The following is a 13,134-nucleotide window of genomic DNA, read 5'->3' on the forward strand; positions in this document are numbered from 1 at the left end:
CTGGTAAAGCGTCCTTCACAGCATTATTGTCCTGGTGGACTAAACTCCATGATGGGTAGTGTGACTCCACAAATCCCGTGAGAGTTCTGTACTGGTTGACTGTCCAATCCCTCTTCCTAGAGGGGGAAAAAATTAGCGGAGGTGTTTCTTCAAACTAGCCTTCCAGCCAGTGGATCCCTGACTGCGGGTAGACTTGTAGTTGTAGTTCAGTCCGCAGCGGTAGTCAGCACGGTCACCTCCTCCAGTCTCATGCCGCCATCAGGATTCTGTGGTTCTCCAATTCTTTGCATTAGGAGACACTGGTGAAATCAGAGGCAATAGGTCCAACACCTTTTGCTCATCTCCAAAATAAAATTGTGGCCTTGGGGGCGGGTATCAAGCAGGGATTCCTCTCATCACTTTAGTAGCCATGTCTCCATGCAAGTCTGGCAACTCCACTTTGTCTAACAACGCTATACAATTATTTTCACTCATCTTGGGTACATACACTTTAGTTGCAAAGAAGGTTGCTTACTTTTCTTCTGCTTCTCGCAGGAGGAAATATTTGGTCTCTGTATCTCACAGGCGGCAATACCTTGTCCTTTAATTCTTTAGGCTCAGTGGACCCACAACCTTGTCCTTTTCCTCTTTTAAGGCTCACAGGGTTGGAAGGATCTTGTCCTTGAATTTTGGAAGGCTCAGAGGGTTTGATGCAATTCAGAGGTCCAATCTCATCCGTGACCGTTAATGGTGGAGGCATTAATTCTCCTGCAAATTTTCTTTTGGTGCTAAGGTATCATCCTGTTCGTGATGCCACAAGCTCCGCCCTGCAGCATCCGAGGAGCAGGCCCTCGTCTGAGGAGACAGCGGAGTAGAGAAATACCTTGTCATGGGGCTCTACCGTCTCCTCCCTAAGGTTAGCTTGGGACCTGACCTCGTTACCAACAGGGCTAGATCACGAATTAGTAAAAGAGGTTACCTGTAGTCCTATTTGTCACTCGTGATGCCAACGTTCCATCCTCTGCAGTAGATCTCTCAGATGTCATCGCATAGAATAAAGTAGTACACACACACACACACACACACACCTTTCTGGACGAGAACCGGAACGTTCGGTGCTGTTTGTTTACTTGAACTCTTGTAACAAACAAACAGTTCTTTAACCCCTTAACGACCGCAGATACGGCTTTTGACAGCCTGTAGTTGCAGACTATGTATAGAGAGAGATCGCGGGGCAACCTCTTCATACAGCGTGGGCATCAGCTGTTTATTACAGCTGACACCTGCGGTCAATAGCTGCAATCAGCTGCACAGCTGATCAGCGCTATTAACCCTTTATATGCCACTGTCAATTCTGACAGCGGCATTTAAATCTCCTGAATGATGTTCGGAGGTCCCATATGACAGACTCCACCTTGCAGCTTGGATTTTGAGGAATCCATACTAAGTAGGGGGGGGGGGGGGGTTCTCCAAAAGAGTAATACAGACCTTAATGTCTAGTAGGAAAAGAACAACTTATATTATCTACCAGAAGGTCTGGAGAAAGTATATCTTATGGGGGCAGGAGAGGGAATCCCAGGGTTCCTCCCCGGACATCCCCTCAATCTTAGAATTCTTGTAGGAAGGCCTGGATATGGGCCTCCCCCAAGCACTAAGGGTTCAGGTAGCGGCCCTTAGTGCCCTGTTTGACACCAAGCTGTCAGAGATTAGATAGATCAGCAGATTCATGACAGCTGCAGACAGGTTGTGACCCAGGCCCACAAATATATTTCCTGACTGGAACCTAAATTGGGTCCTGAAGGCCATGTCATCAGAACCATTCGAGCCGATCAAAGCATTCTTATTGGAAGTGACAACGATAAAAACGTCTGGACGGCAGGAGAGCGGTCCTAAATTATATTAACGCCACAAGTCAGTGGAGACGAGACGACAACCTGTTTCTCCAGTTTTTCGGCCCAAATAAGAGGAATAAAGCAGCAAAGAGCTCCATAGCCAGATGGATTCACCTGGCTATTACAGAAGCTTATAAGGCGCTAAATAAAGAAGTCCCCTCGGAACGTAAAGCCCACTCCACAAGGGCAGTAGCTTCTTCATGGGCCAGGCATAGTTCAGCATTCATTGAACAGATATGCAAAGCCGCAGTTTGGAAGAAGCCGCACACTTTTGTTAAACATTATAGGGTAAAAGTGCAGCTAGACGAGGCCATGACCTTTGGCCGTAAGGTCCTCTCGGCACAAATCCCACTCTGGAATTTTTAGTTGGTATGTCCCAGGTAGTGCTGTCGTGGAGACGACTGGGAAAAATAAAAGTAGTACAGAAAAAACAAAAGCAAACCTACAAGTTTGGTATCGTAGTAATCTTACTGACCCATAGGATCAAGTTATCATGTCATTTTTTGTTGCAGTCTGTGCACTGTAGAAACAAAACACACTGAAAGATGGTGGAATGTCTTTTTTTGCATTTTACTCCATTTAGAACTTTTTAAATGTTTTTCAGTACATTATATGGTACAGTAAATAGCACCATTGAAAAATACAACTCATCCCACAAAAAACAAACCCTCATACAGCAACATCGATGGATAAAGGAGTTACGATTTTTTGAAAGGGGGGGGGGGGGGGGAGATAAAATGGGGAAAAAAAGGGCCGCATCCTTAAGGGGTTAAGCAAGTCCACTGATTTCAATGGGCTCTTGCGCTGCATAAATGAATAGAAAATAGAGTGTCTCTTGTATTTTTTGTGCATTTGACAGGTGCGTGCAAAATACCAACATGAATTACCCACTACTCAGCATCTCTCGTCACCATGTACATTATGATAAGGGGATTACTTCCGCAGGACAAGGCACTTCAAACTTCTCATCACTACCCATCTTCATCATAGTACTCCATATCTATACTCACACTCTGTACGATTTCTCAAAGATCCTGTGTGTTTTATAGTAGGTTCCTGTTATGCACCTACGTTGTAGTTATTAACTCTACATTCCCAGGAAACCTTAATAGGATCTGTTCTCATCTCGAATATTGTGTGAATGTGGCTCCAATTGCTAAGGATCAAATTTATGCTAAGGGTAAACCAAGATTGCAGTACTGCCTCTGACCACTAGAGTCCAACAGTGTATTGTACTTATACAGTGTAATGTTATTTGTTCACTACAATGGGCAGGAACAATATAGACACTACCATAATGTTGTGTTATATTGACTTCCACATGGATATGAGTGGAACCGTTGCAGTGGTCTATATACAAGTCATGTATAGAAGGATGTATGTTGAGAAATAAATAGTCCAGAATGAACAGAGAAAAATTGTCTGAATTCTTTAATAAATAAAAGTATAAATAAATTAGAGTTAAAATAACTTTCTTTGAGCAGCGAATGGTGTCAGCGACCACAGTCTCACATATACAATACTGATAAATGCACAAAAGATACAGAGTAGGACAGAACAGCAGGGAGGGGGCAGATAACACTAAACAGGGGACACATGTATACATGGGCAGGAGCGCAAAATAGGGCAATACGGTCCACAGGATAGGGGGTAACTCATCAGTGGGGATCAGACTGCTGGAACCTCATGCAATCCTGAGAAGCGAGGTCTAGATGGTCCCTACATGAGTGAAGCAGCCATGAGAGATGCAGGTCGGACATGCATGGTGCCATTCCATCAATTTCAATGACTGCCCTGGAAATTGCAAAGTACAAGTACTTAGATGGCACGGCGCATGTGTGACCGCTACCCATTTATGGGATTACAGGGGGTTCAGCGGTTAGACCCGCACCGATCATAAAAGGTATTCCCTATTCTGTTGATAAGGGAAAACTTTATAACCCCTTTAATCTACATATAAAGTTGAGTCTCTATGTAAGGCCTCTGACACACTTGCCTTGTGTCCAATTACATCCCAGAGGTACAGGCGCAACTTGCATTGCATTGGACACCGATACACGGACGGCCTGCACATTGAATTGCATTTGAATGTCCTAATTCTGATCTGCGATATGGACAAGAATAGGACATTAAATGTTTTTTTTCACGCAGACCAAAAATCGGCAGTCTGCATAGTCCTGCAGGCTACAATGGGTCTTGTGCTGTCTGCTAATTAGTACGGACAGCACATAGACCCAACTAGGATAGTGTGCCAGAGACCCAAAACATTCAGGCTGCATTAACACTTCTAGAGGCTTAAGAGCTGAAATTTTCCGCTAATTTTTAGTTGTCTGCACAGAGCTTGCTGTAGTGATTTGCATTCTGGAAAAGGTCGTCTTTACACCAATCACTATACCAGCTTGCTGACTGTTTCCAATATTATTTCATTGTTTATATATTATGCAGCATATTAATAGTTAAATATTTTAGACTAGAGAGACTTTAACCGATTGCCCTATCCTGTCACTTTAGAGGTCCATGGTGGGGCCATCAGTCACAACCATCTCAGCTTGGTCCTGTATTGAGGCTTACATGTAGAAGGGAAGCATTACACAACATAGAAACAAACAGAGGGCAGTGATGCCAGGTTAGTCCACTCCCGGCGTCATTTTGTCTGGAGCATTAATATATCTCATTATTACTTTTGTCTCAGTTTACGACTCAAAGTATCACTGACAATGTTTAATAAGTTAACCACTTATGGGTGCGATCACACATCACCGATTTGCTGCAAATTACAGATCTGAAGCAGAACCCACAATAAAAACTGCAGCAAATCAGCAACGCGTTAACGCACCGTAAGTTGGGGTTGTCACCATCTCCTCTGTGCCACAAGTTTTCAAAAGATGCGATCACAAAATAAAATATTTTTGCTTAATAAATAATTCAATCTACATTTAAAATATCTGAACATGAGGACTCCGCAGACTGAGGAAGAGGGACCAGGAGTGTGATAGGATATTGCAGGGTGTTGGGGGGGAAACTGGTGCTGCAAGGGATTTATAGAAATTGCTCCCTTTTACGGTTATCTGAAATGTGCGCTGTGTACTAGGTGTGTGGAAAAGGTTTATAGTGTATGGGAAGAGTAAATGTGATGGGAAAGTATCGGGGTGCAGGCTAATAATGACTATGTGACGGGTGTGTGCTAGACAGACGAACATAGAATACTGGGGAACAGGTAAATATTCTGTGTACAGGTGGCATAAAGAGGGGTGCTGGAGGAATAGTGGAGTGCAAACTACTCTAATGATATACAACACAAAAAAGGTGAAGACTGGTGAGTATAGAAAAGTGTCCCCTATACATAATGGGGAGTGCAGGTCAAAGTTGTTCCCTATAAATAGTGGGAGTGCGCTATGAGTGATGGGATCAGGTTAACTGACGAGTACCCCAACAGCTCACAAATAACTAATAGGCTCAATCCTAGCGAATATGGGGGTGCAGTGAGCAGAGACAAGTTCCATAAGTGATGGTGGTAATGTGTGCATATGGAGTGAAGGCTGTCCGTACTAGAATGTCGAAGCAAGTGAAAGAAAACTCTAGAGGTGCGTCTATGAATTCACACGTGAGGGTTTTAGTATGTGCAATAGTCATTTACAATTCAGTGGAAAGTGTTGGTCCAATGAGTGAGGGAAAAGGTAAAAAAATTGATGATCAAGACAAAACTAGGATATGGAATTGGGGTGCAGATCTGTGTGGTCCTCAGTTTGGCGTACAGTCACTTATACCCAGTATTGCTTGCTGCAGATGACTGGGAGATGCTGGTTCTGTCTGTTCTCCCTGCGGAGCCGATTCTTCCTCATATAACAGGGCTCATAGTAATCCCATTCCATCCCGGAGGCCCAAGACTGGGAGCCGGAGTCACTGTCTGAGGATAAGATGTGCAGGGAGATACCTGCAGGAGAGACATGAGAAGAACGTGAGGACGGAGGCCAAATCAGGAGAATTGCCATATGTCTATGAGGGACACCCTCCCTGGGTATGGGATGAATGTTAAGTGGGTAGACAGAGCAGCTTAATGAGGGTTCCTGCTCGCTCTACATTATCTGGACATGATATTCAGCTCCAGTAGTTTGCCATCACCTCTGATTGAGTTGTGGGTGGAAGTACTTTCTGGAGGCACTGACCTGCACTGATTCCAAAATCACCATCTAGGCCTGGACCCAGGTAACTGCCATTGCCTGAAAATCTTGCTGGCGTATCATTCGTGGGGATGCTGCTGGGATGGTCAAAAAGTATAGACCCCAAAGGGTTGAAGGGTGTTCTAGGAGTCTTCCTCTGTGTACTGGTCTTATGGCAGAACTTTACCTTCGGAGTCATCATCTTAAGAGGAGAGAAGATATTGTGCATTATATAAAACACTACAAACCCAACATGCCATTGTACAATACTATTTTACTCTATATAAATCATTATGGAGCGTCCGAGAGATGGCCGTCATGGGTGGCTCTATGATCCCACCCGACAAGCTGCCTGCTCAGTCGCGCAAAGTGGAAAAAAGGGTTAGAGAGTCTATTGCTGGAAGCGATGGTTTTATGTGTTGTCACGGTGACGCCGGTATCTCCAACACGATGGACCCCTGGTGTGTGCATAAATAACTGACAAGTCATGGAAGCTTTGTGAGGCTAACTGGAGATACGCAGTTTACTTCAACTTTTGCATAAAAGGTGGAAAAACTACAATTACAGTCCTTCAAACATTTGCAGTAGACTCTGGAGTTACAGTAGATGAGAACGTTGTTCCATGCTCTTAGTTCTGATGCAAAGACAATTAAACACTTCAAAATTTTCTCTGTCTCTCAGAGGTTTCTCAGAGACAGCAATGAATGGCTGAGCGCTGCCTCTGATTGGCTCAGCGCTGTGACCAATCGGAGGCAGCACTTTCAGGAGGCAGGGATTTTTCAATCCCCGACCAGAAGAGAAGCTGAAGAAGAGTGCCGGGAACCGGCTAGAAGATGTCCCAGAGATGACAGCGCTTCTAAGGTGATGCATTATTATTTTTTATTTTTACAGTTAAGGATCATTTTCGGGGTAGGGCTTATACTTCAATGGGGCTGCTGCTGCCGGCCCCATTGAGAACAGGTACTGGTGCATCTTGTCCCCACCAGAACTATGAATGGAGACATTGATTGGCCAGGTTGAGTTTTAGGGGAGGGCCAGGTGACATCCACAACAGTGGATTGGCTTATGCACCCCAGGGGGAATGCAATGTCCACTCCTGACCCTGCTGTAACTTTCCCCGGGTCTGCTATCATCTTCCCTCTCTCGACTCCTGTCACTGTCCCCGGCTTACTTCCATCATTTTCACTCCTGTCTCCTGTCAATCACCCTGCTGCTCTCCCTTGTCTGCTGCAGCCTCCTGCGTTGTCAGTCTTTTCCAGGCAGTACTTGCGCTGGATTGTGTGCTCCGAGTCTCCCCCTGATCTCCCCTCATGGCTCCTGTCACTCACCCCGCTGCTCTCTTGTCTGCTCCCAATCTCCCCTCACGGCTCCTGAATACACAGTCCACGTAATCCCGTGGCACTCAATCAGCATGCAATCTTCAGCAGAGGTGTACCTTTAAATTATTGCAGAGCCACAACCCAGGGACCATGGACCTCCAGTCCCCTCAAGTATCCAGTCTGTCGCATAAAGTGGGAGCATCAAAGGTGTTTGATAAAACAAAATATCTTTAATGCTTCATGTAAAAGATTCAACATTTCGACTAATACAGTCTTTATCACGGTTACTGTTACTCCCCCCCCCCCCCCCCGGCTTCTGTCACTCACCCCGCCGCTCTCAGCTCCTGCGTTGTCAGTCTCCCTGGCCACACTGCAATCTGCACTGGAAGCCTGTGGTCCAGCCCTGCTCTCACCATGGCTGGATGGAGGCTGGCGTGGCTGCTGAAGCCAGCGCAGCAGTCAACTGCAGGTAGTTAAGCAGTGGATCACCTCAGCTCCAGTCCCTCGCTGTCACTGTCCCAGACAGCCTTCCTTCTCAGTAATAATGTATCTTCGGCGGCCTCCCTCCTCAGCTTGAATGTGTTCTTACGTACGCCGCCACCCTTCTCCACTGCAATTTGTCCTTGGGGCCACCAGCGTCCCACAGAAGCTGCCCCAGCTCTCTGTCTCCCCGTACCCTGATGGGTGACAACCGCTGTGTTCAGCTGCTATGAAGGTAGCCAATCGGGAGCTGTGGGCGTTCCCTATAACTCCCACAGGACATACTCATGCCTCCACCCATAGTTCTGGTGGAGACAAGATGCACCAGTATCGGGAGAACATCAGGATGCACTGCTGCAGCTGTGACAGCTGCAGCAGGGGATTCCTTTAGCGATTGTGTCCCATTGAAATCGGAAGGATTGCGAGAGCAAGATCGGGACGTGAATCACATCCTGATATCGTTATCACCAGTGTGCTGGAGCCCTCGGACTCTTTTGCAAGACTCAGAAGCAGACTGCATTGCACGGCATCCTTGCAAAACACATATACACAGAACGATTACATGACTAACAAAAAGATACATTCTCAGACAGACATATCACATACCAGACAGTTAAAGGGGTTGTCCCGCGAAACAAAGTGGGTCTATACACTTCTGTATGGCCATATTAATGCACTTTGTAATGTACATTGTGCATTAATTATGAGCCATACAGAAGTTATCAGAAATTTTTCACTTACCTGTTCCGTTGCTAGCGTCCTCGTTTCCATGGAGCCGTCTAATTTTCAGCGTCTAATCTCCAGATTAGACGCGCTTGCGCAGTCCGGTCTTCTTTTCTCAATGGGGCTCCGTGTAGCTCCGCCCCGTCACGTGCCGATTCCAGCCAATCAGGAGGCTGGAATCGGCAATGGACCGCACAGAAGCCCTGCGGTCCACCGAGGGAGAAGATCCCGGCGGCCATCTTCAGCAGGTAAGTAAGAAGTCACCGGAGCGCGGGGATTCAGGTAAGCGCTGTCCGGTGTTCTTGTTTAACCCCTGCATCGGGGTTGTCTCGCGCCGAACGGGGGGGGCTGTTGAAAAAATAAAAAACCCCGTTTCGGCGCGGGACAACCCCTTTAACTCTTGACCTGCTGCAGTTATGCAATAAACATTCAAAGCTGATTCATGCTTCAAGCAAAATAAGGACAATTACAAATGCACGAGACACACCTAGATCACTCGGGCACATCCTAGAAACCTCTGGAAAGGTCACATTAACTTCAGTGCACTACAATTACACCTCCCAACATGACAGAGAGACTAGTTGCTATAGGATGTGTTTCTTTGCTCTCTCAGAGCACTCTAGAGTATTCCACTCTCAATTCTGTGTTTTAATAGGTCCACGGCTTACGCGCCAAGCACCAGGTTTTTTTATTTCACCATAGTACTGTCCAATTGTACTAGAAGTGCTCAGACTTTTCCTCTGAGCAAACAGAGCAGAGTGTCATGGTGATCTCCACTACAGAATCAATTCATCTCCATGTGCCCTTAGAGAGTAACTGCACTTTCTATAAACTTCTCCTGATCTTAGTATCTAGCATCTCCCCCTCCTCTCATCTTCACCCTATTTTTTAAATTAAGGAAATATAGGGAGAAGCAGGTCAGGCTCCAGTGTGGGGACACCCTTTTCAGGGCAGATCCTCCGCTTGCTCAACTTGATATTGTAGTTTGGGACATTGTAGGGCACAGCTAGGTTTTTTTTTATTTTTTTTAATAGAATTTGATTACTAATAAAATTAAATACTTGGACTATGAATACAGTACACATTTCTGTGAATCTCTAATAGGTTTTGTGGCTGCGACTAGTTTTTTAGCCTGTAGTGGGGGATTTCTTCCTGACATTCTGTAAACTTGCAACATGTCAAAAGTTTTGATCAGTGAGAGTCATGCTGCTGAGACCACTGCTGAAATGAGAAGGCATCAGCGCTTACCCAAGTGCCGTCTTTGTTGCTTACCGACTCCTTTCGGCAGCTGAAGATGGGTCCAGAGACGTCTACAGACATCTTCTATACGCCTATGTGTGTATCTTCAGCTGCTGAGAGGAGTGAACAAGCAACAAAGACAGCCAAAATGGGCACGGAGCGATTACTGCAGCCCCTTTGTTGGCTGGATTCACACGAACGTATATCGGATCGGTTTTCACGCCGGTATACGATGTCCTCATCTGCCGGGGGGTGGGGTGGTGGGGGATTGAAGAGCCGATATACGTTCGTGTGAATCCAGCCTTAAAGCAATCAGCAGGGTCTGAGCAGCAAGATCTCCACTGATCAAATTTTTTTTTCCCTTCGGGGGTTGCTGTGAATTTGAGAACTGCCACAAATTTTGCCAAGTAGCAGCCCATAGAGCAGCAGAAATGGGGAAGAGAGTTTTACACCTCGCCCACACACTGCGGAAAAAAAGGTCCACTCTAAATCAGTGCTCAACCTGACCTGTCATGCGGTATTTAAAGGGGTTTTCCGGCTAATCAAAGTGAAAGTTGCGTGCTTTATAAGGCGATAACATGTAACTTTCCAATATAATGTTATAACTTATCTTACAAAGCTGCAGAGATATTCCTTTACTTGTCTGTCCCCTGCTTAGTTCTCCATTGGTATCCAGTGGTTATGACCTGTATGCTCCGCTGTCTGGAAAGCAGCGGTGACAAAGGACAGCAACCCCCCTCCCCCCAAATTACTGGGGTTCAGTTTGATGATTTAGATGAACGTTTGGAATTATAGCAGTATGTGAAAATGTCAGGGAAATTTTGAAGTTTTCATCAAGTCTCCAGAATACCCCTTTAAAAATTCCCAGCATGTCAGTTTTAGCAGCAGATTTGCAATGGAGATTCTACCTCTTCAAATGAGGGAGTGAAATGTGCACCAAAATTCACAGTAAGGGCTTATTCACACAGGCGTATTTTTCCTCCGTATTTTGCGAGCTAAACAAGGAGCGGGTACAAAATACGGAAGAAATGCAAAACTTTCCATTATACTTTCTCTTTTCATATTCCACTCCTGGTTTGGCTCGGCTCACAAAATACTGAGGAAAAATAAGGCTGGGGTCACACGAAGCGGAATTCTCGCGGAATGGCCGAACTTGAAAACTGCGAGAAATCCGCTGGAAAAGCGCAGCTTCAAAACCCGCTGCCTTTAGCCATGGGTTTCACTGTGGCCATCTCTTCCTATAGAGAGGCCGCTGCAGAAATGAAAAAAGAATTGAGATGCTGTGTCTTTTTTTCCACACCGCATGTCCGTTTCCATGCGGCTTGGCAACAGCGTGTGGACGAGATTTTTGCAAAATCTCACTTTGCTGGCTAAGCCCAGGATTAGGAGCCACGAGCGGAATTGCGTGCGGACATTCTCCCCCCCCCCCCCCCCCCCCATGTGAACCAAGCCTAAATGGTGCAGGATTTTGTGCTGTAGATTTGCTGCTGCAGAGAACCCACAGCACATTCTGCCTGTGTAGACATAGCCTATTTCCATCATTAATACCCCATGGCTGGTAGACAACTGCATTCTGCTAATGAGCCTACAGGATAAAGCATGGCAAATTTGCTAACCAAAATACTAGTGCAAGTGGTGATCTCGGTTTATTACGGCTTTGCTATTTATACTACTTGAAAAGCAGTCCCAAAAAGCTAGAGAGCTGTACTTTAAAAAACACAAAACTTTGTGATAGTTTCTAAAGAAATCTTTAACTTACCCCGGGGGTCGTTTCTGTAGCCACCGGCGTGTTGGGTGGAGCAGCGTAGTGCTCAGTCTCCTCGCTGTACGATATTCCACCACCTCCATCGTCTTCCATGTCATTCCAGCTAACCCCTCTCTCCTGAGACCTTGGGGGTCTAGAGGGGCGACAGGGCACAGATGTAGCATGGGGTTGACGTAGATAGCAAGGTCTTACCGGGGTCTCATTCTGCTTATGAGACCATTCCCCAGTGGTCTGCAGTCTATCAAAGGACACATGGGCACCTTCGTCAAGGGCCAATGTAGCCTCCAAACCTTGACCGATGGCCCCACAGTAGCAGTCACACGGAGACTTATTTGGATATCTGGGCTTTGGCTTATTAGGTCCTGTCTTGTTGCTCCTATAGGAGGCGTTGTTACCCCCTGATATCCATCCTCGCCTTTTACCTCTTTTTTTCAGGGTTACAACGGGATGACGATAGAATAACAAGAAGCAATTGATGAGGAACATTAAAACTATACATGGGAGGAGGATAAAAACCAGGAGCGTAAGAGAGGGCTGCAAAACCAACTTCTGCTCTACAGCTAGAGCCGCCTGGGCTGTAGGGTTCCCCTCAATTAGGGCAGGCAGAGAGGGGGTCACAGACACCATGGTATTACCAAATTCTAGAGTATTTGGAATAGGATTAAGGGGGAGGGGAGACTGGAGACATAAGGTTAGGGTCAAGAGCTGGAATGAGGAGTCCAGGATCAGGTTTGGTTGCCATCTTCAACAATATTCTGCAAGCTGAGGCGGAACTACAACTCCCAACGTGCACTAACAGCTTACAACATACTGGAGGTTGTATTCCCACTATGACCAGGAAGACTCAACTTGCATAGTAGTAATCCATTCTCAGACTCTATAACCTCCCGCCCAACTGACCACAGCACAAACATCAGGCAAAAGATAAAGGAATTCTCTAAATGACCTCAGTGGGCAGTAAATAAGGGGTTAATGAGACATGGCAATCAATCTAAGGGGTGATTGTACTGTGCAGGCGCAGAGGTAACACCTGAACAGTCACAAGGTAAATCCAGAGTTTCATTTGAGTGCAGTGCGATTTTTCTATCTTTACTATTGAAAAAACATGCGATTTTCACGTGCGTGAAAAATCACAAGTGCTGCGATGCATTTTTTCTCGCAAAGCGCATCGCACTCGCAGGCAAGTATTGCAGGTTTGCAAGTGCATATAAAAGCACCATATAGACATGAACAACACAGCGGAAACTTCCCACATATCACTTTTGTTGCGACTTTTAGGCTGCATTCACAAGAACGTATATGGGCTCGGTTTTCACGCCGAGACAATATTTTTCGTCCTCGTGGGGGGGGAGGGGGATGGAAGAGCCAGGAGCAAGAACTGAGCTCCCGTCCCCTCTCTGCCTCCTCTCCACCCCTCTGCACTATTTGCAATGAAAGGAGGCGGAATGGGGGTAGGGCTAATTCTTGGAACTTAGCCCCACCCCCACCCCACCTCCTTTCATTGCAAACAGTGCAGAGGGGTGGAGAGGAGGCAGAGAGGGGGCGGGAGCTCAGTTCCTGCTCTTCCCCCCCCTGCA

At 46.2% G+C, this 13,134-nt stretch overlaps 1 protein-coding gene across 1 annotated transcript; it reads right to left on the minus strand.

Annotated features, from left to right (window-relative positions):
* Window positions 1–5,632: 5,632 nt before the first annotated feature.
* LOC136628764 (protein huluwa-like) lies at window positions 5,633–12,184 on the minus strand. The gene is made up of 3 exons (XM_066604863.1): window positions 11,552–12,184; window positions 6,038–6,233; window positions 5,633–5,805 (listed from the first exon to the last, which is right to left on the minus strand). The coding sequence occupies exons 1-3, from the start codon at window positions 12,182–12,184 to the stop codon at window positions 5,633–5,635; spliced, it is 1,002 nt and encodes a 333-aa protein (XP_066460960.1).
* Between the last annotated feature and the right edge of the window lie 950 nt (window positions 12,185–13,134).

The sequence above is a fragment of the Eleutherodactylus coqui genome, chromosome 5 (assembly GCF_035609145.1).
Source record: "Eleutherodactylus coqui strain aEleCoq1 chromosome 5, aEleCoq1.hap1, whole genome shotgun sequence".
Classification (NCBI taxonomy): Eukaryota; Metazoa; Chordata; class Amphibia; order Anura; family Eleutherodactylidae; genus Eleutherodactylus; species Eleutherodactylus coqui.